The following is a 24,815-nucleotide window of genomic DNA, read 5'->3' on the forward strand; positions in this document are numbered from 1 at the left end:
GCGCTCTGGAGAGGAGGATGGGTTCCTGATTTCAACTGGGCCCCCAGTGGGGGAGGAGCCCTCAGCCTTGGCCTTGCTCAGTCTCTTCCTGCCTCAGACGCGGTGAGGAAAGCAAATTCTCTGCGGGCTCAAGAGCACGGGGCCCTTGGGACCAGATAGCTGGTTTTATCCAGCTTTCTGGACTCCCTTGGGAGTCGAGGAGAGGCTGCTCTGGCTTCAGCCATAAAAGGGAAGTTGAATCTTTGGCCTTTTAGTAAGACACTTTCCTACTCAACTCCCCATCTGCTTTGTGAAGCCAGAGAGGGCAGTTATCTTTGTTGGGAGAGCGAGGAAGCGGAAGGGCCAGGCCCTCCACTCAGTCAGAGCCTATTTCCTGGCCTTGAATGGAAAACTACGCCCCTTCCTCCCGGCCTCCCAGCGCCCGGTCCTGGGTGCTTCAGGGCCCAGTCATCACGCTGCCTCCAGGGTCAGGGAGGACAGGGCAGGGTCCCAGGTCAGTGTGGTCATTTACAGAAAGAAGAGATACAAGTTGGTGTGAGCTCCATGGAAGCCCCAGGACATGATCTTTAATTGATGTTCCTGTCCCTGCCTCCCCACCCCGAGCCCCAGATGACATATTTACAGGATGCTGTATGGAGCCAGTTCCAGGCCCAGGTCAGTGCAGCCTCCACTCCTCCCTGGGCACTGCCGGGGTGGGGCAGGAGGATGCAGACTGCTGGGAGCCAGGTGGACTGGTCACAGGAAGTCTTGTGTTCTCCACATCCCCTCTCACCCCCATGTGCACGCTCACACAGACATGCCCATGTGTGCAGAGGTATTCATACTTGTGTGGAGATGTGGGTCCAAATGCTTGTGCCAGATGCATCACCACCTGTGTGTATGTGTGTACCACCAGAGGATGTGTTAAGGTACTGCAGCAATAGTGCAAAACCCAGCCCTTAGCCTCCTGCCCCGCCTCAGCTTGTGGGGCTGGTGGGGTAGGACTGGCCAGAGGGGTACTCCACCCACCCCCCTCAGTTGGGCAGTGCCAGCTGGAGCTCAGTATCAAGGGCCTCACTGCAGCCACATCTGGCCACCTTAAAGGGTGTCAGTTGGTCTCAGTCCCCAGTTTGTCCTGAGGGGTAGTACAGATAAATAAGGAGTCATTTCTTCCATGATTCCTCCTCAAAGATGCCCCAGAAGGACTGAGACAGGCAGCTCAAAGGCCCTGGGGTGTTCAGAAACCCAAGCTAAGTCTGAGTAGGGGGTATCCCTGGGAAGAAGGGCTCCATTCATTTGTGGCTTTCATCCAGAGAGTAGCTTGACCCCCAGCTTGCCCCTGCCAGCTGGTTTTCAGCAGCCAAGGAGCCAGAGCGCCTCTGTCCCAAGTGAGGGTCATGAGGGAAGGCCATGGGCAGGACTCTCTGTTGGGGGAATTGAGGAATTCTGCCCAGCTTTACCCTTGGGCTCAGCTGCAGAGAGGATCAGAGGACTAACAGGGGTAATGACTGTAAACTTACTTTTCAGCCCTGCAATAGGGTTAAGGAGCAGAATGGGTTTGACAGGGCCTTGAGGACCTTTCTAGAAGCTAAGGATCAAACACAAGACCTGCCTTTTCCTACCTCTTTCTGCATATCACAGGCAGAGCTCCTTATCCTCCAGGCACTGGGCCACCCCACCCCTGGACTTCCCTCCTTGGGAGAGCGCTCCCTGGGAAGATGGCCCAGCCTGGGACCTCCAGGCCATGCCAGGGGGCACCTAAACCCTGAGTCAGCCCCAGAATCACCCTTATTGTAAAGGGGAAGATGCCATGTATTTCAGGGACTATATTTTCTAGAACCACCCCCTCCACCAAAAAAAAAAAAAAGCGTCCTGGCAGGGACAGCAGGACGGTCATTTTGGAATTGAAGACAATCTGGGACATGTGGTCGCCGTACCCATAACCTAGGCCTTGGGCACGGAACAGGCAGCTTTGGTTTGAATCAGCACGCGTACTTCTCTCCAAGCTCAGCAGGGCTGGGCGGAGCAGACAAGCAGGGATGCTAGGCTCCTGCTTGGCTGGGGGCCGTCTGTGTTCAGTGAGAGGATTCCAGGTTATGATCATCCTGGGGGAGCGCCCAAGGGATGGCCATGCCTCAGTTCCTCCTGCAAGTGTCAAAACATCCCCCCAACTGCCCTGGCCCCAGCACCCCCAAAGTTACATTCATCAGTTGAGATTCAGTATTAAAAAAAAAAAAATGTAGATGTCAGTCCCCTCCTCTAGGTCCCAGACAGCTAAAACCCTGCCTGGTCCCAGCTGCCTGGTTTTGAGGAGGGGCCATCCCAGGCCATGCCCACTGATGGCTGCCTGCCCCACTGGGGCACCCCTCTTGCTCTCCCCCCAACCAACTTGAGCTGTGGCAGTCTGTGATGATGGAAGCTACATTCACACAGGGAGAGGTGGTGTGCAAGGCCAAAGCCGCATGAGGTGGGGTGGGGGACCATAGGGGAAATGCCCTCCAGGCCTGGTCCACCCTGGTGGTGTGAGGGCAGGGCCACAACCCAGCCCCAAGCCCCTGTGGGGCCAGGAGTTGAAGGGCTGGGCCCGGAAGACATTTGCATGGTGCCTCCCTCCGTGGCTGGGTAGGGGCAGCCTTCTGGTTCAGGGCAGAGACGTGGGCGCCAGGCTCGGAGGGAGGGGGTGGCACTTAGGCCCCTCCGGACCTGGAACGGAGAGGGGGCATCAGGGGAAGATATGAGGCAGGGCCCAGAGGCAGAGCCCCCGAGCCAGGCCCCAGGAGGTCAATGCTGGGCCCTGGAGGTGGCAAGTCACAGGCTGGCCAGGGTGGGTATCTGGCAGGAGGTCAGACAGCGGTGACATGAAAGACAAAACGGATGGGACGCAGAGGTAGACTCCCCTCCCAGGCGATGGGAGTTGTGGAGGCACAGCTCCAGGGTCCGCTGGGCCAGAAGTTGTCTGGTCATAGCAAGGGCAAGAGTAAAAAGACCAAGGCCTTGAGGGGATGGGGGACTGGAGGAAGGGGCAAAAGGCAGGTTGAGGACCCTCTTCCTGGAGCGGGGTTCTCCCACCCCTGTAGTGACAGCAGTGACAGCAAGGGTGGGGGAATCAGGCCCAGCTCCCCATCAACAGAATGCGAGGTGACGAATGAGATGGAGGAGACAGGGACAGCGGGAGGGATGACGTGGCTGGCGTCACACTGCCCCCTGCTGGGTCGGGTCATACCTTCCACGGCGGATGTTTCTTCAAGAGCCAAAGAGAGGACAGGCAGAGAGAAAGAAAAAGGAGCCATCTGTGACCCTCCCCTTCACCTAGGGAGGGGCCTTCTGGCTCCCAGGAGACCCCTTGCCCCAGAGATGGGCCAGGGGCCCTGGGACCTAGATGCTAATGCCCAGGGAGAGCTACCAGGAAGACCTACTAAAGTTGGGTCCTGGGTTTGAATCCTGACTGCAACTAACTCACTGAGTGACCCTGGGCCCCAGGTTCCCCCTTTGTACTTTGAGGGGTTAGACCGGCTCAAGGGACCCAGACTCAGATGCCACAGAACACTGTAGGCTCGGTGGGGCCTGGGGACTGAGGACTTGGGCAGCCCCTGCTCAGCTCCATTCTGTGGCCAGGCTGGGATGCACTGAAGCACAGGGGAGGCCCAGTCTTCTCATTTTTTTTAAGAGAAGCTGGAAATCAGGATTCTTAATGTAAAATCTGTTTTTTTTTTTAATCTGAGCAGCCAATTTTTTAAATGTTAAAACCAGATCCTATGTGCTGGCTTGGACTGTGATGTATGAGTTCTGGTTTAGCTAACCTCTTGGGGAGGCCCCCTCAAGTCCAATAGCCTGCGGTTCTGATACCCTCCCCCAAGGATGCTGGGGGGAGGTGGGGGATGCATGAGTATCTTACTTAAATCCCCAGCCCGTGCCGCCTAGGACGATGGCTGCAACCAGAACAGCCCCAGCGATGGAGCCAATGATGATGTTGGTGCCACTGGGACCTGGGGAGGAGGAAAGGGCTCGGTTGGCAGGGACAGGCATGGAGAACGGGAAAGATAGAACCCCACCTGGGCCAGCTCCAGTCTCACCCTTATATCTCTCTGTCTCTCCCGTGGGCGGAGATGTGGGCAGTGGGTTGTGGATACTGCAGTCTTTGCCCGTCCAGTCTGGCTGACAGATGCATTTCCCTTCATTGCTGCAGACCTAGAGATGGGGTGGGGCCAGTAGAGGTAAGCAGGGCCCTGTCCCCTCTAGTAAGCTCTGCCTATGATCCCCGGTCTCCGGGCACCTACCCCGTGGTGGGAGCAGATCCGGTGCTCCCCACTGCCAGGGCAGGCGCTGAAGTTGAAGGTAGAGGCTGGCAGGCAGCGATGGTCCAGACACAGCATGTTGGGTCCGCAGGCTGTGCCGTCCTCCACATAGCTCAGGTCTGAGCCATCGGCCAGCTGCACATGGCCACCCCTGGAGAAATGGCACAGCTAGCCTCAGCCATTTGCTCCCCACCCCATCACAGTTGCAACCTCCCATTCCCCAGCCATGGTCTCAGCCACACCTGCAGTCCAGCTCCTTGCCCTGGTGGTAGAAAGTGACACTGCTGATGTCTCCCCCTAGATCCCCCAGCCGAGGAGCTCCAGAGATGTTGACGCAGAGGAGGAAGCCACAGAGCACATCCCTGTTGGGGTAGTATGGAGACAGTGAACCCCAAGTCTGACCTCAGACCCAACTACTGACCTTGTATTTGCTCTCTCCCCATCCCCTGATTTTTCACATAGTCTCCCATTAGGACTCACATGTTACCCCATCTCTGAAAAAATCCTCCCCAGCCCCGGAGCCCTAGCCGCAGAGCTGGAGAGGCCCAACCAGTGGCCTTGACTACTCACTGTTTATTGCACTGGACCCAGCCTGAGCCCTTACGCCCACAGTTCCCACGCTCTGTCCCCTCCACATTCAGCTTCTCATAGCAGAAGCGATCAGCAGCCACTGTAGGGAGATGATGCCAGGTGTCACCCCACCCACTTCAAAATCCACCTGGGACCTCAGGCCTGCACCTCCAACACTGGCCGGGCCTCCAGTCCAGCTGGGCCCCTGAGATCCTGGGGAGCTGCACATCTGGTGAAGGGCATTCCATCCGGGGCCCCCTCTCCAGCCTCTCAATTCTAGGTCCTCCAGAGTCCCCTCTCCCATCTCTAGCCAAAGACTCACCATGGCCCCAAAGGGCCTGGCACTGCCGGTCCCGGGTTTTGCAGCGACCCCCATAGCAGCGGCCCTGAGGGACAGACAGGAGACAAGGGACAGAGACACTGAGGACAAGAAAAGAGACTGCACTGAGCCAGAGACCCAGAGGGGTAGCAGCCTCCACCTCATCATACCTGTTCATGATCACAGTAGTAACCATCAAGCTTGTGCAGGTTAGGGGGACACTGTGGAGAAAAGGGCTGGACTGAGTAGAGCTGCCCCAGGACTGAGAGCTGAGATTGGCCCCAGGGAGGAATGAAGGGGTCCCAAAGGCCTGCCACGTGGAGGCTCATGTCACAGGGTTCCCCCATGTGAAGGACAAGAGGTATGGCTGGGAACTCCCACCACATGGATTGGCAGGTCCTAGAGCCTCTCCTGTCCCCCTCAGTTACCCACACCCACTTCGCAGGGCTAGGAGTACTAAATGCCTGGCATGTAATGAGGACTTGGGTGTTAAATATTATTATCCACTGTGATCCCTAACCAGGCGCCATGCTAGGCACTGGACCCACCAGCCAGGCTATAAATACTGGTTTAATGATTGGAGAAGCGAAGCCAGAAGGCATGAAGAATCCCGTTCTCAGATGAGAAACGGCTAATCAGCGGCGGCAACGCCAACAGCAGAGAGGAGAGGCCCATAGAACCGACTCCCACAGAGCCAAACCGACAGGGATGGAGGTTGCCTCGCCCGGAGCTCCGCAGGGCAGCCGGGCCAGGCGGACCTGGCTGGAGTCGCCGGTGCAGGTTTCTGCGATGTCACATTCGTTCACGGCCTCTCGACAGGACACACCACGTGGCTCGTACTAGGGAAGAGATGTATATATTGTGATGCTTAAGCAGGAACCATGGACCACGCCTCGGCCCCGCCCCCAGGCCTGCTCAGGGTCCTGCCCCTCCCACTACTCTGCAAGTGACCCGCCCCACTCATAGTAGCCCCACCTTCAACAGAAAGGCGGGGGGCGCACGCCCAGCCCTTCTCCCTCCCCATTGGCGCTTCACTTCAAGCTCCACACCCACAGGTTTGCCCTGCCTGCAGCGTCTCCTCCTCCTAAAAGTCCCTCTCCTCATCTGGCCGTCCGCAGGTGGGTCCCTCCTGGTCCCGCCTCCTTCCCATCACAGCAGCGGGTCCCCCTCACCTTGCAGCGACGACAGCAGAGCCCGTCGCTGCACATGGCGTCGTGAGTCAGGGTACATTTCTTGCAACAGTTCCCGCCCGCCCGGCTGCACTCCTGAAGGACGCAGGGAGAAGGCGGGCCCTGACCTTACCCACCCAGACCCTCCCTCGTCCCGCCTCCCCCACCTCTTACTGGCGTCCACACCAGCCTCGCACCTGCACCGAGCCACAGTCGCACTCCTCCCCCGCCTCCACGAAGCCATTCCCGCACTCGGGCGGGTCCAGGAGCTGGACAAGGAAAGGGTGTCGGGAGTCTGGCCAGGACCCTGCCCAAGTCCCATTCCCACATTCCCCGCCCTGGAGCTGGTACCTTCAGGGGCTTGTTGAAGAGGCAACTGCCGCCACCCTCCTGCAGAAACTGGTTGTACTCCTCGATGCTGCAGCGCGAGAACTTGCGGGGCAGATAGAACCTGGGTGGGGGTGAGGGGACCGTGCAGCTGAGTCCCGCCCGGCCCGGCCTGCACCCTCCCCTCCAGTTCTCACGCTCCTTCTCAAGATTGGGACGGGGTACACTGGGGAACTCGGTCACTATCTCCAAGAGGCTTAAGATCTTTGCGCCCGGAGACTGCTCGAGAATCCTCCCGCCTGCCCGTCAGGGGGGAGTGGGCAGGAGACGCAGCTCCAGTTCCCTGAAACCTCAGGACCGAGAGGCGGAAGTTTGTGCACGGTGAAGAGAAAGTGCCTCCAAACAAGGCTTTGGCGGCGCCCAGTGGCGACAGTGCGCACTGCAGCCTGGACAGTTTTAGCGGCCAGCTGGGGAATCGGCTTCTGAACGGTGTCCACAGACAACTGGGCTTCTTTGAATCCTAAGTTGTCCCGAGAGCTGGGTCTCTAGAAGTCACCGGGTCTAGAATGGCACCCAGTACTTGCTCTGGGACACCCCTTACTCAAGATCCTTCCCCAGTTTGTCCCCAAGAACTCACCCAGTGTCCTCCATGATGCAACCCAGCCAGTTGTCTGGACATTTGCAGTCCCCTGAGAGGTGAGCCAGGTGAATATAAGGGAAGATGAATATAAGGGAGGTTGCCTCCTCCCATGGACACCCGCTTCACTTCTAGAGCCCCTGGGGGGGGGGGGGAGTCTTCACTGATACCTGCCGAGCTCCGGTGTTTATTCCACATCATGCCCAGGTTCTGCCCCAGCGTCTGGGCCAGGGTCACCGCCATGGCGCCCATGTTGTCATACTTGGGATGAGGAAGATGGAACACAAAGATGTCTATATTCCTCCAAAAGGGACAGGGCTCATGCCCTTTGCACCCCTCTCCGTCCAAACCCCAAGTTTGCACCCCCACACTGCTCACCTCATTCACACCCCCACCCCTGGACAGTGAGCAGATGCCCCCCACATAGGCAGCCCCGCTGCTGGTGCTCTGGAAAGTCCTTCCCCTGGAAGAGAGAGAGTTGTCAGGAGAACTGGCCGCCTTCCCCAGGGTGGCTCCCCTGGGCTGTGAGCACTGCCCTTCATGGCGGCTTATTGGACCTCAGGCAAGCCCCTTCCCCTCATAAGTCAAATAACAGGTTCCTGATAGAGCATCTCTAATTGCAAGGACCTTTGATCAGATTTTTTTCCCCTACCAGGGCACTGGGTCCCTAAGGAAGGGATGCTGGGACCATATAAAAGAGGAATATGGGATGATAGGAAGGTGATAGGCAGAGGGAGGCCACCAGGGGTAGGGGGAAAGGGCATTAGCTTAAGATGCAGGGGAAGATGCCTAGCCACTTTTGGAAGTGGCTGGGGGCTGGGGCAAGGTGAGCCCAGTCCCCACACCCTGCAAGAGCACCGGCCAGTAACCCTGTGTGCTGCAGCAACCAGAAGAGGCTGGCAGGGTCTGTAGTGTGGGGGACTCACGAGAAGAGGTGGGTGGCATCACTGGGCTCAGGCAGGCCCTCCCGCCGGTAGACCATGAGCCGGGCCAGGGTCTCCAGAAGGTCATCCTGCACCTGGATCTTGTCCCCATCTGCCCACGTTTCCATGGCAACCAGCACGATTCGGGTATTGAGCTGCTCCTTGTACATCTGGACCCAGAGGGGAGATGAGGAGAGGGCTGGAGGGTGGGAGTGGGTGTGGGGGAAGAGGGCTGGAGGAGGGTCTCAGTCTGTCCCTCCAGAAAGTAGGGATCAGAGGCTGACGGTGCCCTTGAGAGCTCACCTCAAGGATACGTGCAGTGGCACCGGGGTGGGGGGAGAAGGAAGGGGAGGAGGGCTGCTCACCACATCTGCCAGGTTCACCACGGACTTGGCAAAGTTGCTGGTGAGGACCACCGACTGTCGCATCTGCTCAAACTGGGAGATAAGAGTGTAGGCAGAGGCTGAGGCTGCTTCTGGCCCCTCCTCCCAAAGTTGCCCCAGCCTGGGAACGTACCAGCTGGTGGTCGTTGATCACGATCAGCTCCACGTATTTGGTCTCACTGTGCACTGTAGGGTGGCCCCGGCGGACCTGGGGGGCGGGTGGGCACTTGGGATCAGTCCCCTCTATGTCTGGCATTGTGGCCAAGCCATGGACAGACGTGACTAGGGGGCGGGGCTGGACTCTAGCCAGGGACAGTGCCAGCTCCCCAAGTGTTGGGGGGTCCCATCCATCCTTGGTTTGAGGGCAGGCAACCTCAGTTTGCCCACCAGGAGGACATGTGTAGACACTAGGGTAGGGAATGGGGTGGGGGCTTCCTCTCAGAGATGGTTCCCTGGCCTCCAGCCACATCAATCAGAGCCCTCCTTTGCCCCCAGCTATGGATGGGAGTGTCCTCCTGCTCTGGACCACAGACTGAGCTCTCTGTAGCCAGAGGTCTGTGCGGGTCCCCGTACCTGCCTTTTCCTTCTCAGCCTCGGCCGGTTTGGAGGAGCAGAGTAGGCAGGGGCGGCAAACAGGCAGCCTGGGGGGAGGGTACAGGTGAGGGGGGCACAGCCGGCCCCCTCCCTAGCCCCACTTTCCCTCCCTTACCTGGTTCCCTGCATCCGAGGGGGACTGGGAGGAGAGGGGTCCGGTAAATGAGGTGGGGAAGGGGTCCCTGCAATGAGGGGAAATTAGTTCTTGGGGGGGCCGACCAGGTCTGTTCTGAGCTCAATTGTGGGGGGATGTCTCCAAGCTCTTCCCCTACCCCACCCCAGGGTGACCCAGAACTGGCCAGAGCTCCCATGTCGGATCTGATCTCCCAGATGCTCAGATTCCGGGGTCAAGACCCAGGGGTGCCCTGAGAGATAGGGGCAAAGGACACTGGAGCCCAGAGGGAGGTTACTTGAGGGACAGAAGGGACATTGGAGCCAGGGACACAGGGGGAGGGAACCAGAGCTGGGGTTGCTGCAGAGGGCAATGAGGCTGAGGTTACCCACGCAGAAGGAGGAGGAGGAGCCACTGGGAAGACGGCCTTGGCTGTCGGAGGGGACAGCGAGGGGCTCACCTGGGGGCCTTCCTGTGGCCCGGCCATCTCGAGGGGCTCCACAATGTAGGTGAAGTTCCCATCAGAGAAGACCCCACTGCGGCAAGAAAGACACAGTTCCCCACCATCCCCTGGGCCCTGCTGGAGGCTTGTCCGGGCCACCCAGCCCCTCCCCGTACTCACTGCAGCCCTTGGCAGGTGGAGAGGGCAGCAAAGGACTGGGGGTTCCCTCGGAGTTTCCCCTGATAGTAGCAGTGGTCTCCAGCCCCCTGGAGGAGCAGGGAGTATGAGTGGACGTGCCCCCACCCCTGCACAGTGGCAGGAGGATGGGTGAGGGCCACCGAATCTGCGCGGCGTGCAGGGGGCTGCGGTCCCCTGGGCGCACCTGGAGATCAGGAGCCTGGTCTACTCTGGCTCCTCATTTGCTGTTTCACCCTGGGCACATTCCTAGCCTCTGAGCCTCATTTACTTCAAAACATGAGGACATTGGACTATATCAGTGGCTCTTAACCATTAGTTGGGGCTGGTACAAGGATCCCAGGCACCTTTGAGAATAGCCAACATTCACATAGCACCTACTACGTGCCAGGCACCGGTCTAAGCACTTACTGTGGGTTAGCTCAATCAGATGAAAGCTATGGACTCACCCACAACACGCACACACCATTTCACACAGTGTGTTCATAGATGCCACTGCCTCCGTGGACCACCCCCAACATGTGGTCTGTGGCTAAGGAACTGTGAGCAGTGTGTGTCCTCCTGGCCTGGCTCATGGGTCAGAGGGGACCCCCCTTCCTTCTGCTTCCTGCAGAATTACTTGTGCTCCAGTTACTGAACGGGCTGGAGGGGGAGGGTGGAGGCTATTTATAGGTACTCATTCATCTTTGCTCCGGACCCTGGGCCTCCAGGGCTGGGACCCTGGGGTCCCAAGGCAGCCAGGAATTCCCTGGACCTTGATGTTGAGCAAGAGGGGTGTTTCCCCAACTGTCCCCTCCCAGAAGAGTCTGGGCATGGGGCAATGATGGTCCTGGAATGTCTCCATGTGGGCAGAGAGGCTGGCTAGGGGTCAGCCCTCCTGAGTTGGGTGAGGGGAGCTCAGGCAGGGCTCCATGCCATTCAACGTGCCACCCATCCTCGAGGGGCCAGGCCCGTCCCAGGTGTAGAGTATACCCCGGACCCATCTTCACCGGCCACCTATCCCTTCATTCAACCTTCCTTGTCCCCTTCCAAAGGCACTCACGGTGCTGTGCTGGGTTGTCCCCTCCCGGCTGAAGTGGCGCTCCACGTATTGTGAGGAGAGGAGGTGACTGAAACAGAGTGGGTGGGAGGAAGGAGGGAGTCATAGTGGGGCTGAGTCTGGCTTGGGTCCCACTCCAGCTCAGATCCAGGTCCCCTGCCCTGGCCCAGTCCTCATCCCCTGTAACCAGCCAAGCCCAGGCCATGTCCACCCCTGCTGCACTGCCCCCAGACTCAAGGCCACACTCACTGGTTCAGCTCCAGGTCCAGAGTGAAGTTTGAGTTGAAGGCTGGTATGACGAAACTCACCTGGGCCAGGTGGACAGGCTGGGGAAGTGGGGAGGGGAGCAGAAGGGGAGTTAACCTGGGGAGGACTGAAGGTGGGAATTGGGGGATCAGGGAAACCTCAGTACAGGGAGTAGCTCACAGGAGGGGATGGCCCAGCCCCAGCAGCTGTGAGGACCACTGATTTGGGGGGAAGATGCTTTTACACAAGCCCATATTCCTCCTAGACCCTGTACCTTTCCTGGGGGCAGGGGCAAGAATGCACATCCCTGGACACAGGCCTCCCTGCCCTCTGGGTGCCAGCCCACCTTCTCTGGCATAGGTGCCTCCCTGGAGCCAATCTATGGGAGTAGCAGGGATGGTGAGGGGTGACTCAGCCTGCCTGCTGCCACATGCCAGGCCCTACCTGTTGTTGGCAGGGCCACCCCACCCCTAGATGGACTAAAAGGAAGGGCCTAGAAGTATCATGGGAAAGGGGCAAACAGGAGATGAGGTGCAGTGTGACCTCGGGTCCTGCTGAAGCAGACCCCTTCCTTCCTGTCCCCCTGCCATGCCCCAGCCTCAATTTATGCAGGAGGCTTCATACAGCACAGACAGGGGTGGAATGATAGAATTGATCGTGGGGCCCCTAGAAGCTGAGGTGATGGGCAGATGCTGTCCTGTCAGATCTTGGCTCCTCTACCCCCAAGTCCATTGCCCTCCGCCTTGCCCAAAGCAGCTCATCTTTAATATTTCAATCCCATGGTTAATTTTTAAACACGGAAGTTTTCCTGATAAATTTTTCAGAGGGGCCTTTGCAGTGGGGCTGGGAGGCTCTGGTTGTCATGGCAACATACCAGGTCTGAGCAAGATGGCTGCCCTCCCAGGCCTGGGGGCCCAGCCACTATGGGAAGTGGGGACTCCAGACCTGAAGCCAGTGTGCCTGGAGGGAAAGCGACCCCCAAGAGAAGAAGGGGCAGGAGAGTTTGAGCTCCCATGTCCCCTCCCCAAGCCTCAGGTCTTACAAAAGATCTTGAAGCATGGGAAGGGCCTGAGAAGGGCTGGAGCCTTCTTCTCACCCCTGTCCATTTAAGAAGACTGAAATCCAGATCCCCAGATAAGGGCTGTGTAGATGTGAGGAAGTTTCTTTGCTGCCTTTCTTTTGTGGGGAGCAGGTTATAGGATGGAGGGGAGCCCCGGTGTCACAGAATCCCATAACCTGGTCCCTGTTAGCTTCCTGACCACCTAGATTTCTAACCTTCACTGAGCGCTTAGTATGTGCCAGGCACTGGTCTAAATGCTTTACAAGTGTTCTCATATTTGATCCTTACAACAACCCAGTGGGACAGATGCTGCTGTTATCCTCATCTGACATAGGGAAACTGAGACACAGAGAAGCTAACTAACTTGCCCACCATCATAAGGCTAAGAAGTGGTGGAGCTGGGATGCAATCCTAGGCAATCAGCTTCCAGGGCCTTCTCAGCCCAAAGGTGAGGTAAGATGAAAATGGCCCAGTGTCCAGAGAGGCCCTGGGAGAGAAGTGAGGTGGGGTGAAGGGCCAGAGCCTGGGTAGGCAGCCCCTGATCCCCAGGGACACTGACTCACCCCCTCCCAGGCTGACCGAGGCCCCGAGCTCCATCCTTGAGCCCCTAGAGCATCGATCAGATTTGAAATAGAAAGTCAAGGACAAGGAGTCACTGCTTCCCTCTCCCCACCTCGGCCTGGACCATCTCTGCTCCCTCCACTGCTTCTGGGCCTGGACTCGCTCTATCCCCAGCACCCTAACTCCTTGGTCTGCACCATCCCTGCCCTGCCTTTCTCCTCCTGGCCTTGGACTATCTCTGCCTTCCCCACCCATCCCTGCCTGAACTGCCTCCAATCTCTCCTGCCCTCAGGTCTGTTCCTATTTGTTCATCCTGCCCCCCACTGACAAGCCTCTGTCCCTGCCCCTATGCTCAGGGGAGCAGCCTGTCCAGGCCCCTTGCCTTGATTCCATTCTCTCAGGCTGGCAGCCTCAGGGGTGATCCAGCAACCTCTCTTGAGTCTCAGATTTTCCCACTGAAAATGGTAAGACGAGCCCAGATGCAAGGCTGAGGTTGTCTCGTGTGGCTGGGGCTGTCCTGGACTTGGAGGATCCTGGCAGAGTCGACCCTGGCGCTTGCAGATTCTCCCCCAGTCAGTCAGTGAGCTAACCCATCTGGGCCTCCCCGCTGTGTGTGCAGACCAAGCTGACCCTCTGCCTGGGGGAAAGCCCAGACGGACAGGGGGCAGACACCAGGTCCTCTTTGTCCACTTTGTCCACTTCCTGCAGGCTGCCAGGGCCTCACCCCCCTCCCTGCCTGGCAAGGCCTAACTTTGGGGCTGGCAGGCCCTCTTCCCCGGCAGGACACAGGGCTCTGGCCAGATAAGATCCTGGGGCAGTGCAAGGGCAGTGGCTATGGCTGGGAGGCAGGCCCAGGAGGGGTTGGGGAGCCACCAAAGGCTGCAGGAGGAAGGTGAGGGAAAGTAGGTGGCTGGGCAGGTTTGTGTGACCTGGCCCAATGGGGATGGGACACAGGGGGACACCTCCTGTCTTCAGGAAGAGAAAATCAGGGAAACCCATCTCAGTCCCCAGGACCTCTGCACCTCAGGTATCTGGGAAGGGGACTCCTGCTGGCATCAGAGTCCTAACCCCAACGCGCGCGCGCACACACACACACACACACACACCCAGCCAAGCTTTTGGCCCATGTTCTGTCAAAACCAAATTGCTCCTGGCCTGGCCTGCCTCCTGCCCTGACCTGTCCCCGACCTCTCCCATTATCACTCAGTCCCTCCCTCGGGAGCCCCTTCTGTCCCTGACTGCTGCCCTCCTCTGCGCCCAGCTCAGTGCTGCTGGTGACCAGCTGACCAGGCTCCATCCACCCTGTGCCCCACGCTTGCCTCTTGCGCCCTGGCCACCTGACTCTCACGTGCTCAGGCTCATTTGATCTCAACCTGCCCTGGCCGTCTGCTACTCATTTTATACATGCCAGGCGGAGGCTCAGGGAGAAACACTTGGCCCAGGGCCACACTGGGAAGGAGGTGGGTCAAGGTTCACCCTCAGGCTGACCACCTGGCTGGGGTGACCTCGCCCTCCCCGATGCCAGCTGGTCCACTCTCCCAGCACCTGCCTCACCCCACCCCCTGTGTCAAGCCCCAACTAGATATGAGTGTGGAGGGAAGGAAGCAAAGACCCCACTGAAGTCCCCAAATCACAAATACAGATGCCAGGCCTCCTCCCCAGACCTACAGAATCAGTCTCGTGAAGGGGGAGACTACAGATCACTTGAGTTCCCAAATGCCACAGAAAATTCAAACATCCAGGCGTCGCCCCTCAGTCATCCCAAATCCCTCCTCCCGAACCTCCATCTCCATCAATGCCCTTCTCCTCCTCAAAACCTGCACCCACCCACCCCACAGGGCTTTGGCCCCCCTCTATTCCTGGATCCTCAGGCACATCGATTTCTTTGGTCACTGATTCAACTTTTCACATGGGTGACCTTTAGTCCCCTGGGGCTTGGGCTACACCCACCTTTTGCGCTGTCCGGGGGCTCAACACATATGTTGAAGGAAAGGCATCGGAATGCATGAGTGAGCTGTTTACCCTCACCGAGCCTCAGTTTCCCCATCAGTAAAATGATATTGTCATGAGGACTAAATGAAAGCCCTTTTTAATGTGTTATTATCACAAGGATTAGTAATAATAATAGTAAATGAAGAAGGAAGTGGAAATGCTCCAGCTGAACAGGGCTTTGAGAAACTGGACAAACTACATGGGCTGGTGGCAGAAGATGGGGAGGAGCCAGAGAGGCAGGGGCCCTGCCCGGGAGAAATCTGCACCCCGGGCCCCAGTCCCCAAGATGCACTGAGGCTCCACTTATTAGCGGGACAGCCGGAGTCTCAGATAGTGAGATGGTTGGACAAATTTCCGATAACGGGATTTGACCTAAATTCTTGAGGACAGACTCACTTCCTTCCAGGGTCATTAGTCCCTCTGGGGACAGACTTTGGGCAGCTGGGTCCCTCTAGGCAGCCAGGTGCTGAGGTGAGGCCAAGCCCACAGGCCAGAGTCTGGCTCTGAAGGACCCAAGATTCCTGCCATGTTGCCCCTCCCACCCCCGCCTGGAGCCCGAGAGGTAACCCCTAAATGCCCCAGCTACTGCTTCTGACACCCTGCCCTCATGCCACACCTGGCCCTGGATCCCAGGCAGGACACCTGCCAAACATCATCTCCTCTAATCCTCACAGCCTGGGCAAAGTGGAGACTCTTGTTATCCCCATTTCATAGGGAAGGTGGGGTTCAGAAGGCTTTGGCAGCTTGCCCAGGTCACTCAACCAGAAACAGTAGAACTGGAACCCACTGAAGCTGTCCCTCTCCAAAGCCACATGGTACAGCCTTTCAAACAGAAGAGGGGCTTCCAGCCTCAGCTCTCTGCCCAACCTCCTGGCAGGGCCCATTCACGGCCCCCCGCTGTGCAAGCTGAGTCCAGCACAAATCCCAGTCCTGGATTCTAGTCACCAGCCCCTTCCTAGGAACCCCTCTTGCCTCTGATCCTAGGACAGCTGTGACCTTGGCCACAGAAACCACAGCATGGCTTTGGCCCTAGTGGGGTACTAGGGCTTCAGACAGAGACACAGTGGCTCCCTGTCCGTGACTACCATCTTCAAGGGCTGGGGACTGAGCCTTGCCTAATTGCCCCCCACCCCTTTGCAGCAAGAAAACACAAACACCGCAGCACACGCTCTCAGTCAAGGGCTTCCAGAGTGGCATTTCCAGCAAATGCTGGTCTGGGAAGCTCTCACAGGAAATGAACCCAGTGACTGAGGTCCCCTCCCCCAGCTGGCTCAGATGAAGGTCTGTCTTCTGGACCTGGGACCCTGCACACACCACCATGTTCCTGCCCTCTCCTGGGTTTCGAAGGAGTATGGGTTTCCCTAGGGGCAGGCACAACCCACATAGCAGCTTTGTGTGGATTAGAAAAAGCATCCCCTCAGAACACATGTAGGCTCATAAACCCATCAATTTCATTCAGTCACTGGCCTGGGCACCCTTGTACAGTGAACAACCTGCCCAACTGTACACTAGACCTGCCTGTTCTCCCGCCTCACCCTCAGCTGCAGGCTCCCTGTGATCACAGGTTTCTGCACTTCCAGAAACTCTCCCACTTCTGTGGGCCTCAGGCCCAGCCTCCTTCCAAACTGGAAGAAGTGAGGAGTTGAGAGCCCTGGCAAGGAGGACACAGTCCCCTCTGCCCCTCTTCGCTATACCCCTGAGCATGAGGCTGGCATGCAATGGTTAAGAGGACTGCTCTGGATATCCATCTTGACCCCGCGACTTAAGTGCTGCATGACCTGGGATAGTTACTTCACCTCTCTGTGCCTGCTTCCCCATCTGTGAAATGGGAATAATAATAGCCCCACCTTCTGGTTCTGTGATGAGAATGAAATAAATTAGTAACACAGAAAGGTAGAACAGTACCTGCCCCAGTGAGGGCCCAATAAATTGTAATTTCTCTAGCTTCTAATTCCTTCCTGGCCAGTTTCCCTCTCTCCCATTCCCCCTCACAAAAGCCAGGAGTCCTTCCCCATCACCATCTCCTGGTGGTGGATGGGTCTGAGATGAATGCTTCATCATCTTGACTTGAGGGATCAGGATGCTAGGGCTCAGAAAGATGCTGTGACCAGAACAGGTTGGCACCCAAGACCCCCTCACCCTGGCCCTGCCGGGTGCCCCCATGTGCCTCCAAACTTGCCACGTGGAGATCTTGCTGCTGACCCAACACTTTGCTTGGCCCGAGGTCCCAAACTGATGCAAAAACTTCGGACAAAGCCCAACAATGGCGGGGCGGGAACTTGGGCTCGATGCTGCACTGGCTCCACCGGTTCTGAGACCTGATGCGCTCCAGGGAGAAATGTCTAGTGGGAGGTGGAGGGGTCTCCTTCCTCTCAGGGAGGAATATCCTGGAAGTGTCTTTTTGTCTCCCTTGTTCTTCCACCTTGTGCTGGGTAGGCCTGGGAAGTGCCCTGGAGACAAAATCCAGAGTCTTTGCAAGCAGAACAGCCCAGTGGGAAGTGCCCTGGTCTTGGATAAAATTACTCCACTGACTGAGATCTCACTGGCTTTGGGCAAGTTACTTAACCTCTCTGAGCCACACTTTGCTCATATGCAAAATGCACACTCACCTTCCAGAGTTGTGAGGATTCTACTTTGGGGAAACTGAGGTACAGACAAGGCAGGCAGGACAATGAGTAAGTCCCCTGGGAAGGCTGCAGTGAGGTTCCAGGGAAGGCTCAGTCCCAGAGAGATCCTCACTGGAGGTGACCATGGCCCCACAGAGCCACAGAACCCTCTGCTCCCACCCCCTAGAAACCCTCTTAGGCTTATTCAGTCTGGGTCACTCACACACAGCACACAGGCACACATGCCACCCACCCACCCAGCAGAACGACACCCAAAGAGACTCCCCCAACCTCTGCATACACAACCTGCCCAGTCCAACTGTATGCATCCTGATCTCAGTCACAAGCATCACCGTAGCCCGGGATGTGCTCTCCCTCTGACTCTCTCTCCAGGAAGAACTGAAGGGGCCTCAACTCTTCATCCCTCCCTGGTCCTTCTGCTTTCCCTCATCTCTGTCCTTTGGCCTCTCTGTGGCATCACCCCATCCTCCAATCTGGACATCCCCTAGAGCACCAGTCAGGAGTCCCAGCAGCCAGGAGTGGCAGTCAACTCCCAGCCAACACAGCCTTGGGGCGTGCAGTTCACAGGTAATGGGGCACCAGGGAAGAAAGCTGGACTAAGGGCCAAACCCAGTCAGGACACCCCATCCCTGGCCCTGGGACCAACCCTGCTGCCCATCTACCACCCGCCAGGGAGCCTGGCCAAGCCCCACAGGCAGCCTCCACCCTTCTCCTTCTCCCCTCTTCCCCTCCCTCCCACCAACAATCCCCCCCCCCCCAGTCCTCACCCGGCCTGCCTGCTCAGGACCATTAACCACCCCCCACACTGCCCTGAGTGATGGTCCATCTATTATGCATGCCGCCTTCCTGCTCCATTCCATTTCCCGAGTTCCCCCGCCCCACACCCCCCACAGCCCCCACCACCCCCCCTAAGGGCTTTTAACCAAGTACATTAGGCAGGGCCAGATGCCAGTCTGACAGATGTCTGTAATGTTAGCCTCCGTTTCCCTCCTTCCTCACTCTGCCCAGCCCAATTTACCTCCCACCACTCCCAGCTGCCAAAACTCCCCAGACCTTGGTTGTACCCCTCCTCTGAGTCTCTCCTCTTCACCTCCTATTTCTGCCAGGCCTTCGCCATCCCGCCCTCGCCACCCCCATTGGCCTGGCTAACTTTCAGCTTCAAGCTCCTGGAGAGCCGAGGCGTGCTGAATGAATATTCCATCTGGGTGATTATTATTCACATGATATTAATTAATTATTAATTGCAATTAATCTCCTTCATTCCTAACCTTCCTCAGGGAGGCAGGAGGGGCCCGGCAGCTGAAAGGGACAGCGGGGTGAGTAGAGTTGGCATTTGTGGGCAAGCTTTTCCCAAGGCCCCACCCTCATGGAGAACAGGAAGGAGAACAATTCTATCAGTGCACCGGGGGAAACTGAGGCAGAAGCAAGCGCTAAACTGTTCCAAAAAGCCCACTGAGGGTGGCTGTGGCGAGAAACCAGGAGCCATAATCCTGGACTGGGCTCTCACATGTTTCTCCCTGCCCCTCACTGCCTCCCCAAGCCCCATTTGTGGTAGGACTGCCTGCTTAGGCAGGAGAGGAGTGGGGGCTGGCGGAAGGCTGACCAAGGCTGGACTGAGTCCTGGGCCTTCTGGGTTCCTCGAGGGCAGGGGAGCCTCACCATGATGGGAGGGGCCCTGGAGTGGGGCAGGTGGGTGCTCCCACTAGTGGGCTCCAGCACCCCTGTGGTAGCTCACCGTACAGAAGGGAAAGCTGCGGGAGCCAGGAGCTGGGGAAGCACCCAAACCCTGGCTGCCCCGTGGTCTCCCCTGGGCTCTAAGGCCTGTACCAGACCCCTTGCTTCGCTGTGCTGCCCCACTCACCGGGCCACCTGGCGGCTCCTGGCGGACCCTGGTGTCCAACTGCTGCTTTCGGACCTCTCCCCCAGAGCTCTCCCCAACCAGACGGCTGGGTTCTGTGACCTCTGGGGCTTCCGGGCTCTCCAACTGGGGAGAGACCTGCCAGTGCAGAGCTCCAGTAGGACTCTGAGTCCCCAGACCTGGGGAGAAAAGGCCATAGCTGCAGGCAGATGCCCACCGTGGGACAAGAGAGGTGGGAATGAGGTGGGTAGGGCACACCCCACCCCCCACTCTGATGTGGCCCCTGGAGCTCTGGCGGGATCTGGGTGGAGGATCTGCTGCCCTGCAGAGGGAAGAAGCCCGATGGGGAGGGGGCCAGGAGCTGCACTCCTGCCTGACCGTCACGACTGCCCGCCCCTCCCCTGCCCCAAGCCGCAGAGACCTGCAGAGTCCGCCGGCCGGCGGCAGGGTGCTGGCCGCGGTGGGGCAGGCCAGATGGGGACAGGTGGGTGCACGCATCCTCCCTCTTCCCCCGCCCCCCTCCGCTCTCCCGCGCTCTGGACCGGCTGTCACCCCTAGCACTGCAGGAAAATGTGGCTGCAGCAGAAACCGCCGCAAAACCCGGGGCGGGGGCAGGGAGGGGGCGCAGGGGCCGGGCCGGGCGGGGGTCACTCACCGGGAGAGGGGAGCAGCGGCAGCAGCAGCAGCAGCAGCGCCGCGAACGCCCAGCGCCGCAGCCGCCTCATGGCTCGCTCATAATCCTCCGGGTCCGGGGGCTGCGGCGGCGAGCGGCGCGGCGCGGGCGGGAGGAGGGGCGGGCGGGGAGGCGCGGGCTGCGGGAGCCGCGGGCGGGGGCGCTAGGCGGGCGGGGGGCGCGGACCGGAGGCGGCAGCGGCAGCGAGGGAGCCAGGCTCAGCGCGCTCCGGCCGCGGCCATCCCGGCGGGGCGGCGGGCCGGGTTAAGAGCCGAGCGACGAGCACGTGAGCCGAGAGCCCGCCCCCGCCCTCCGTGTCCCCCCCACCCCCCCAGCGGGCCGGCCGGGGCGGCTGCGACGGGAGGACAAAAGAGGCGCCGCCCGGGACCAGACTTCCCTCAATCCCCTAGGCAGGTGCAGGGTGGGGCACACTGGGCGTCCACCTCGCGGTCCCCTCCTCGGCCGCCCTTGCTTGGGGAGCTCCAACCGGTCGATTCGTAAGGGGAGAGGGGGAGGGAGTCAGGGTAGAGGGACCCCCCGGGCTCTGAGCCGGTGATGGCCCTTTAGGGGACCCGCGCGATAGTGGTGCGGGGGCGTGGCTACCACGCCCGGGTTCACCCCTCCCGTTTCGTACCCAGAACGGGGCTGCCCGACCCAGCCCCACCAAGGCTGTGGGACCAGGGACGGAAGCGAGGAGCTGGGGCTTTCGTGGTTAACAGCTGGCTCCGCGCCTTTGGGCTCTTTCGCCCACCTGCGGCGGAGCAGGGCACTGCGGAGTCCTCTCACACCCTCGGTCTAGACCTCTTTCCATCCTGCAGGCTTCTCTGGGTGAATGATGCCTTCTGCCTCTAGGAGGACTTCAGGGATTGCTGTCACCGGATGGGGTTAGCCTCCCCTCTATGGGGCACCCCAATACTTTCCTCTAAATACATAAATTAGCCAGGTAATTTACATGTGGTTAGTATGCCCATTTCTGCCCCTCCCTTGCCAACCCAAATCTTTGAGCAGAAGATTCCTCTTGAGCCCCCAGCTTCCCCTCTCTGCCAGACTAGGTTGCCCTGTCTGCAGACTGTCTGGCCTCCTAACCTATCTCTCCAGCTGGGCCCCTAGCCCAGCCCCCAGGCTCCTAAGCAAGATGGGTCCGCACTCTGGGGGCTGGGATCTCTGACCCCTGCTAGGGATCCCAAGAGTCAGAGACCTGAGATGGGTTAGGATGTGGCAAGGCATGGGCACCAATGGGGAGGCCTCACCTTGACCTTGTGCCCCAGGCCAGAGCATCCTCGCACCCACACTGGGAGACCACAAATCACTGAGGAGCAAGAGTGGAGGCAGGGATCCCTTCGCTGGGTCCTCTGCTTCCTCAGGGACCCAGGGCCTCTGCCGGGGAGGGAGCTGCCTCTGGCTTGTGACAGGCCCCCCCAGCTCTATTTTAGGCCCAGGAGAGGTGAGAAGGCGATTTCCCAGGAGGCGCTGACATCAATGCTGGGAATGGGATGACTCCCCCCTCCACTTCAGCCACCTGCCATTACAGACCCAGATGCTCAGCGAGGCTGAGCCAATTGTTCCTTCACTCTAGAGACAACTTGGGAACCCTTCCCAAAGTCAAACAGCTGATCAGGGAGAGGTGCATCCCATACTCCAGGGTCCCTCTCCTCCCTGGCACCCCCATCCTTACCTCTGCCTTCTATCTGGGATCTGGGACCTGGAAGGGACTGGCCCATCTATCTCATCCCTTCACCCCTCCCGTTTGGCACCACAAACACAAGGGTAAGCTGGTCCTGCCCTACCATTGCCATGTTACAGGCTCATGTCACTGAGTCTTGACCTGGTGTGCCCCCCAGGGTAGGTGGGGTTTGTCATTTCACAGTGGAGGGCCCTGGGCCTATGCAAGTCTGGATCCCCTCCAACATGCCCAAGACCACACAGAGAGCCCTACCAGTGGCCCTAGTCCTCCTCAGCTGAGGCACATTCCTACCATTTCTGTGGCCCTGGCTCCTTGGGCTTCATGTTGGGGAGATCTTCCTGGCCCCGAGTGACACATCTCTGGTGGCATTCTGGGCCAGCTCCACTGAGGCTCATCAAAGGGCCCAGTGGCCCCCAGCATCCCTTTATCTCCCTGGTTTCTCAACACCAAGCAGGCCCAGCTGGACATCTTGACCTTCCCTTGACCACACCTCAGTCCCCACCTCCCCATCTTGTCCTCCGTGTCAGGACTAATACAAGCTGCACGCCTCTCCTGAGCAGGAAGCTTGCCTCACATCCCTCACCTATCTTCCCTCCTGTTGGGGACTGTAGAAGCCTCTCCTCAAAATGGGGGCTCTCTGAGGGCAGCAACCATGTCTCATCCTCAGACAGGGGTTTCCTTCAGGGAATGCCCACCCTAGCCCCATGGCGATGATGGGCTCCTGTGGTCCCTTCTGCCCATCACTTGCTTCCCCCACGAGGAAGAAATCAGAGATTGGTGGCCACTGTTCCTTCTGTCTTAATGCCACCCTCAGGGACACCCTCTGAGGGAGCTGTTAGGCTCCGTCCCTACCCCCAGCCCTGCCTCAGGAGCACCTGACTGGGGCTTCCGTCCCTGCCCAGTTCTTCTTGCCTTTCAGCCAGTTTTCCCCTCACATTTTCCTGCAAGGGGGCCAGGCTGGGCTGATGCGGAGTGAAGACCTCTTCCCGGCAGCTGCAGGTAAGGGAGGGGTGTCAGCTGTCCCCGACCCGGGGTGTGGTGGGCGGTGATTCTTGCCAACGGAGATTGTCCAGGCCCCCTTGCCTAGTCTGTGAGGAGCAGGACTCAGAGGTCCAGGCAACCCACTGGGGTCTCAGTCCTGGGTTCACAGCTGTGTGACCTTGAGCAAGTCTCTCAACCTCTCTGAGCTTCAGTTGCCTTATCTGTGAAATAGGGGTTAAAAAGTCCTCCCCACAGTGCTGCTGGGGGGATAAACGAGTGGACAAGCCTCAGGCGCTCAGAGCTGTCCTGGTGACAGAAGGGCGCACTCACCCTGGGCTCCCGCTGTCCACGTTGTCCTTATGGTGCTGAGGAGAAAACCAGCTTCCTGGCCCTTGTCCAGGAATCAAAGGACTCTTTTATGGCTTGGGGGCCTTGGAGACCTCTCACACATGGGGAGACTGTGCCTGATGACATGATGTTGAGGGGTGGGGAGCAGGGAACACCCTGCAGCATTGGAATAAGATGTTCACTCTGCTTCCTCCCAGGTTCCACCCTGCACCCTGTCCTGTCCACCAGGAGAGGACCACTCTTGTCATCCAAATATCCCTCCAAGGGAGGCCTCATGTTCCTCCTCTCAGTTGTCTGAGTGGCCCCTCCTTTAATCTTTGAAGTTCTGAGGCCTGGCCTCAGGGAGGAGTTGGAGGCACCTGGGATGCCAGAACCCTGGGGACACCCATCCTTTTAGGGGTGCACGATGCACAAATGCAGTCATGCCCCCAGGGGTCCAAGAACATGCCCACCCCCCTGCCCCTCCTCTCCCATGCAAGGGCTCCTCCTGGAGTTCTGGGGAACCAGCTGTTGGAAAGTGGGGGGCCCCAGGGATGGGGTGTCTCCAGCTTCATCCACAAAGTTACACTGGAGATGGGGCTGTGGGTCAGAGAGCTGTCACAAGTGGGAGGTTAGTGAAAATCTGCTCTCTCGAAGTGTCTAGAAGGGAGGTCTCACAGGTGTGTGTTGAGGGGGCTGTAATAATGTTGTTTGTTGAGTGTTTACAGCGTGCCAAGCTCTGTGCCAAGCACCTCACTGACATATGACTTAATTCTGGCTTCCTAGTGGGATGGCAATGACTAATTCCTCTATTTTTCAGATTAAGAAAACTCACTTTCAGGAGTTTGCCAAAGGTCATAAAGTGGCAGGATCCGAATTTGAACTCAAGCCTCCATTGCCTGAAGGCTTACCTTCCAGGGTTCAGGGAGAATATGGAAGCCATGCCTTGCAGAGTGGGCACTCGGGTGTCCTCGAGGATGGGGGGCCAGGGTGGGTGTAAGGGGAGGGTGGTCAGCAGGACAAGGGAACAGGACTGGATGGCGTGGCTGAGGAGTCAGAGTACAGGAGAATCATGTGATGAAGCAGGCAGGGAAGCCAGCCTCAGAGGAGGGAGGAGTCCTAGGTTGGTCCCTCTGTAGTGGCAGCAGGACAGGGGGGATATCAGGGCTTCGTAGGTCAGGGCATTTTATTATTGGAGGAAGGACCCTTGAAATCATCTCAAAAGAAGCCCCTCACTTAAAGATAAGGAAACTGAGGTCCAGAGTAGTAAAGGGACTTACCCAAAGTGACAGTGTGGGTTGCGTGCAGCTGGAGCTCCTTCCCACCCAGCACAGGTGAGGACTAGAATTCAGAAGGGAGTCAGAGCTGGAGCTACCAATTAAGTGATAGAACCAGAGCACGGAGGTGAGAACAAGGTCCCAGGCCCATGTCTGGGGAGGCAGTGAGGGCTGGGGGGTTCATGCAAGCTCAGGGCAGACACCCAAGTTTGGTGGTGAACCAGTACTCATGCTCCAGAGGGCAGAGGCTGGGGGAGGGACGGCAACCACGCTCACGTAGGGTCACCGGGGAGCCAGGGAGCTACGTTTCAACACAGTGGAAAAGGAGAAAAGGAACCTGACTTTGGTCATTATCAGGTTATCTGGTGACCTTGTATGGGCTAATCTTCAGGCAGAGCCACCGCGGAGGTTTGGAAGGAGGTTCGGGCATGGAGGTAGAGGCTATAGACCACAGGAAGTAGCCAGAGAACAGGAGTGAGCTTTCTTCAAGCTGCTGAATCAATCCAAGTGTTTCCAGGATGGAGTTTTTGGGCAGAGGGAAGGAG

At 58.5% G+C, this 24,815-nt stretch overlaps 1 protein-coding gene across 3 annotated transcripts; it reads right to left on the reverse strand.

The window, feature by feature from the left end:
• Positions 1–529: 529 nt before the first annotated feature.
• On the reverse strand, positions 530–20,138 carry ADAM11 (ADAM metallopeptidase domain 11). 3 transcript variants are annotated; one of them, XM_074343299.1, is made up of 26 exons: positions 19,984–20,138; positions 19,332–19,507; positions 11,234–11,310; positions 10,988–11,054; positions 9,931–10,016; positions 9,769–9,844; positions 9,312–9,378; positions 9,176–9,243; positions 8,736–8,810; positions 8,585–8,656; positions 8,223–8,389; positions 7,675–7,759; positions 7,467–7,557; positions 7,297–7,348; positions 6,684–6,783; positions 6,530–6,601; positions 6,336–6,428; positions 5,922–6,002; positions 5,334–5,384; positions 5,167–5,230; positions 4,845–4,944; positions 4,517–4,636; positions 4,257–4,425; positions 4,053–4,167; positions 3,875–3,965; positions 530–2,682 (listed from the first exon to the last, which is right to left on the reverse strand). In XM_074343299.1, the coding sequence occupies exons 1-26, from the start codon at positions 20,051–20,053 to the stop codon at positions 2,667–2,669; spliced, it is 2,301 nt and encodes a 766-aa protein (XP_074199400.1). In that variant the 5' UTR covers positions 20,054–20,138; the 3' UTR covers positions 530–2,666. The 3 variants fall into 3 exon arrangements, with proteins under 3 accessions (XP_074199400.1, XP_074199399.1, XP_045375956.1); XM_074343298.1 differs by having other exon boundaries at positions 530–3,220; XM_045520000.2 differs by lacking the exons at positions 9,931–10,016; positions 10,988–11,054; positions 11,234–11,310; positions 19,332–19,507; positions 19,984–20,138 and having other exon boundaries at positions 530–3,220; positions 9,180–9,243.
• Positions 20,139–24,815: the final 4,677 nt, after the last annotated feature.

The sequence above is a fragment of the Camelus bactrianus genome, chromosome 16 (assembly GCF_048773025.1).
Source record: "Camelus bactrianus isolate YW-2024 breed Bactrian camel chromosome 16, ASM4877302v1, whole genome shotgun sequence".
Taxonomy (NCBI): Eukaryota; Metazoa; Chordata; class Mammalia; order Artiodactyla; family Camelidae; genus Camelus; species Camelus bactrianus.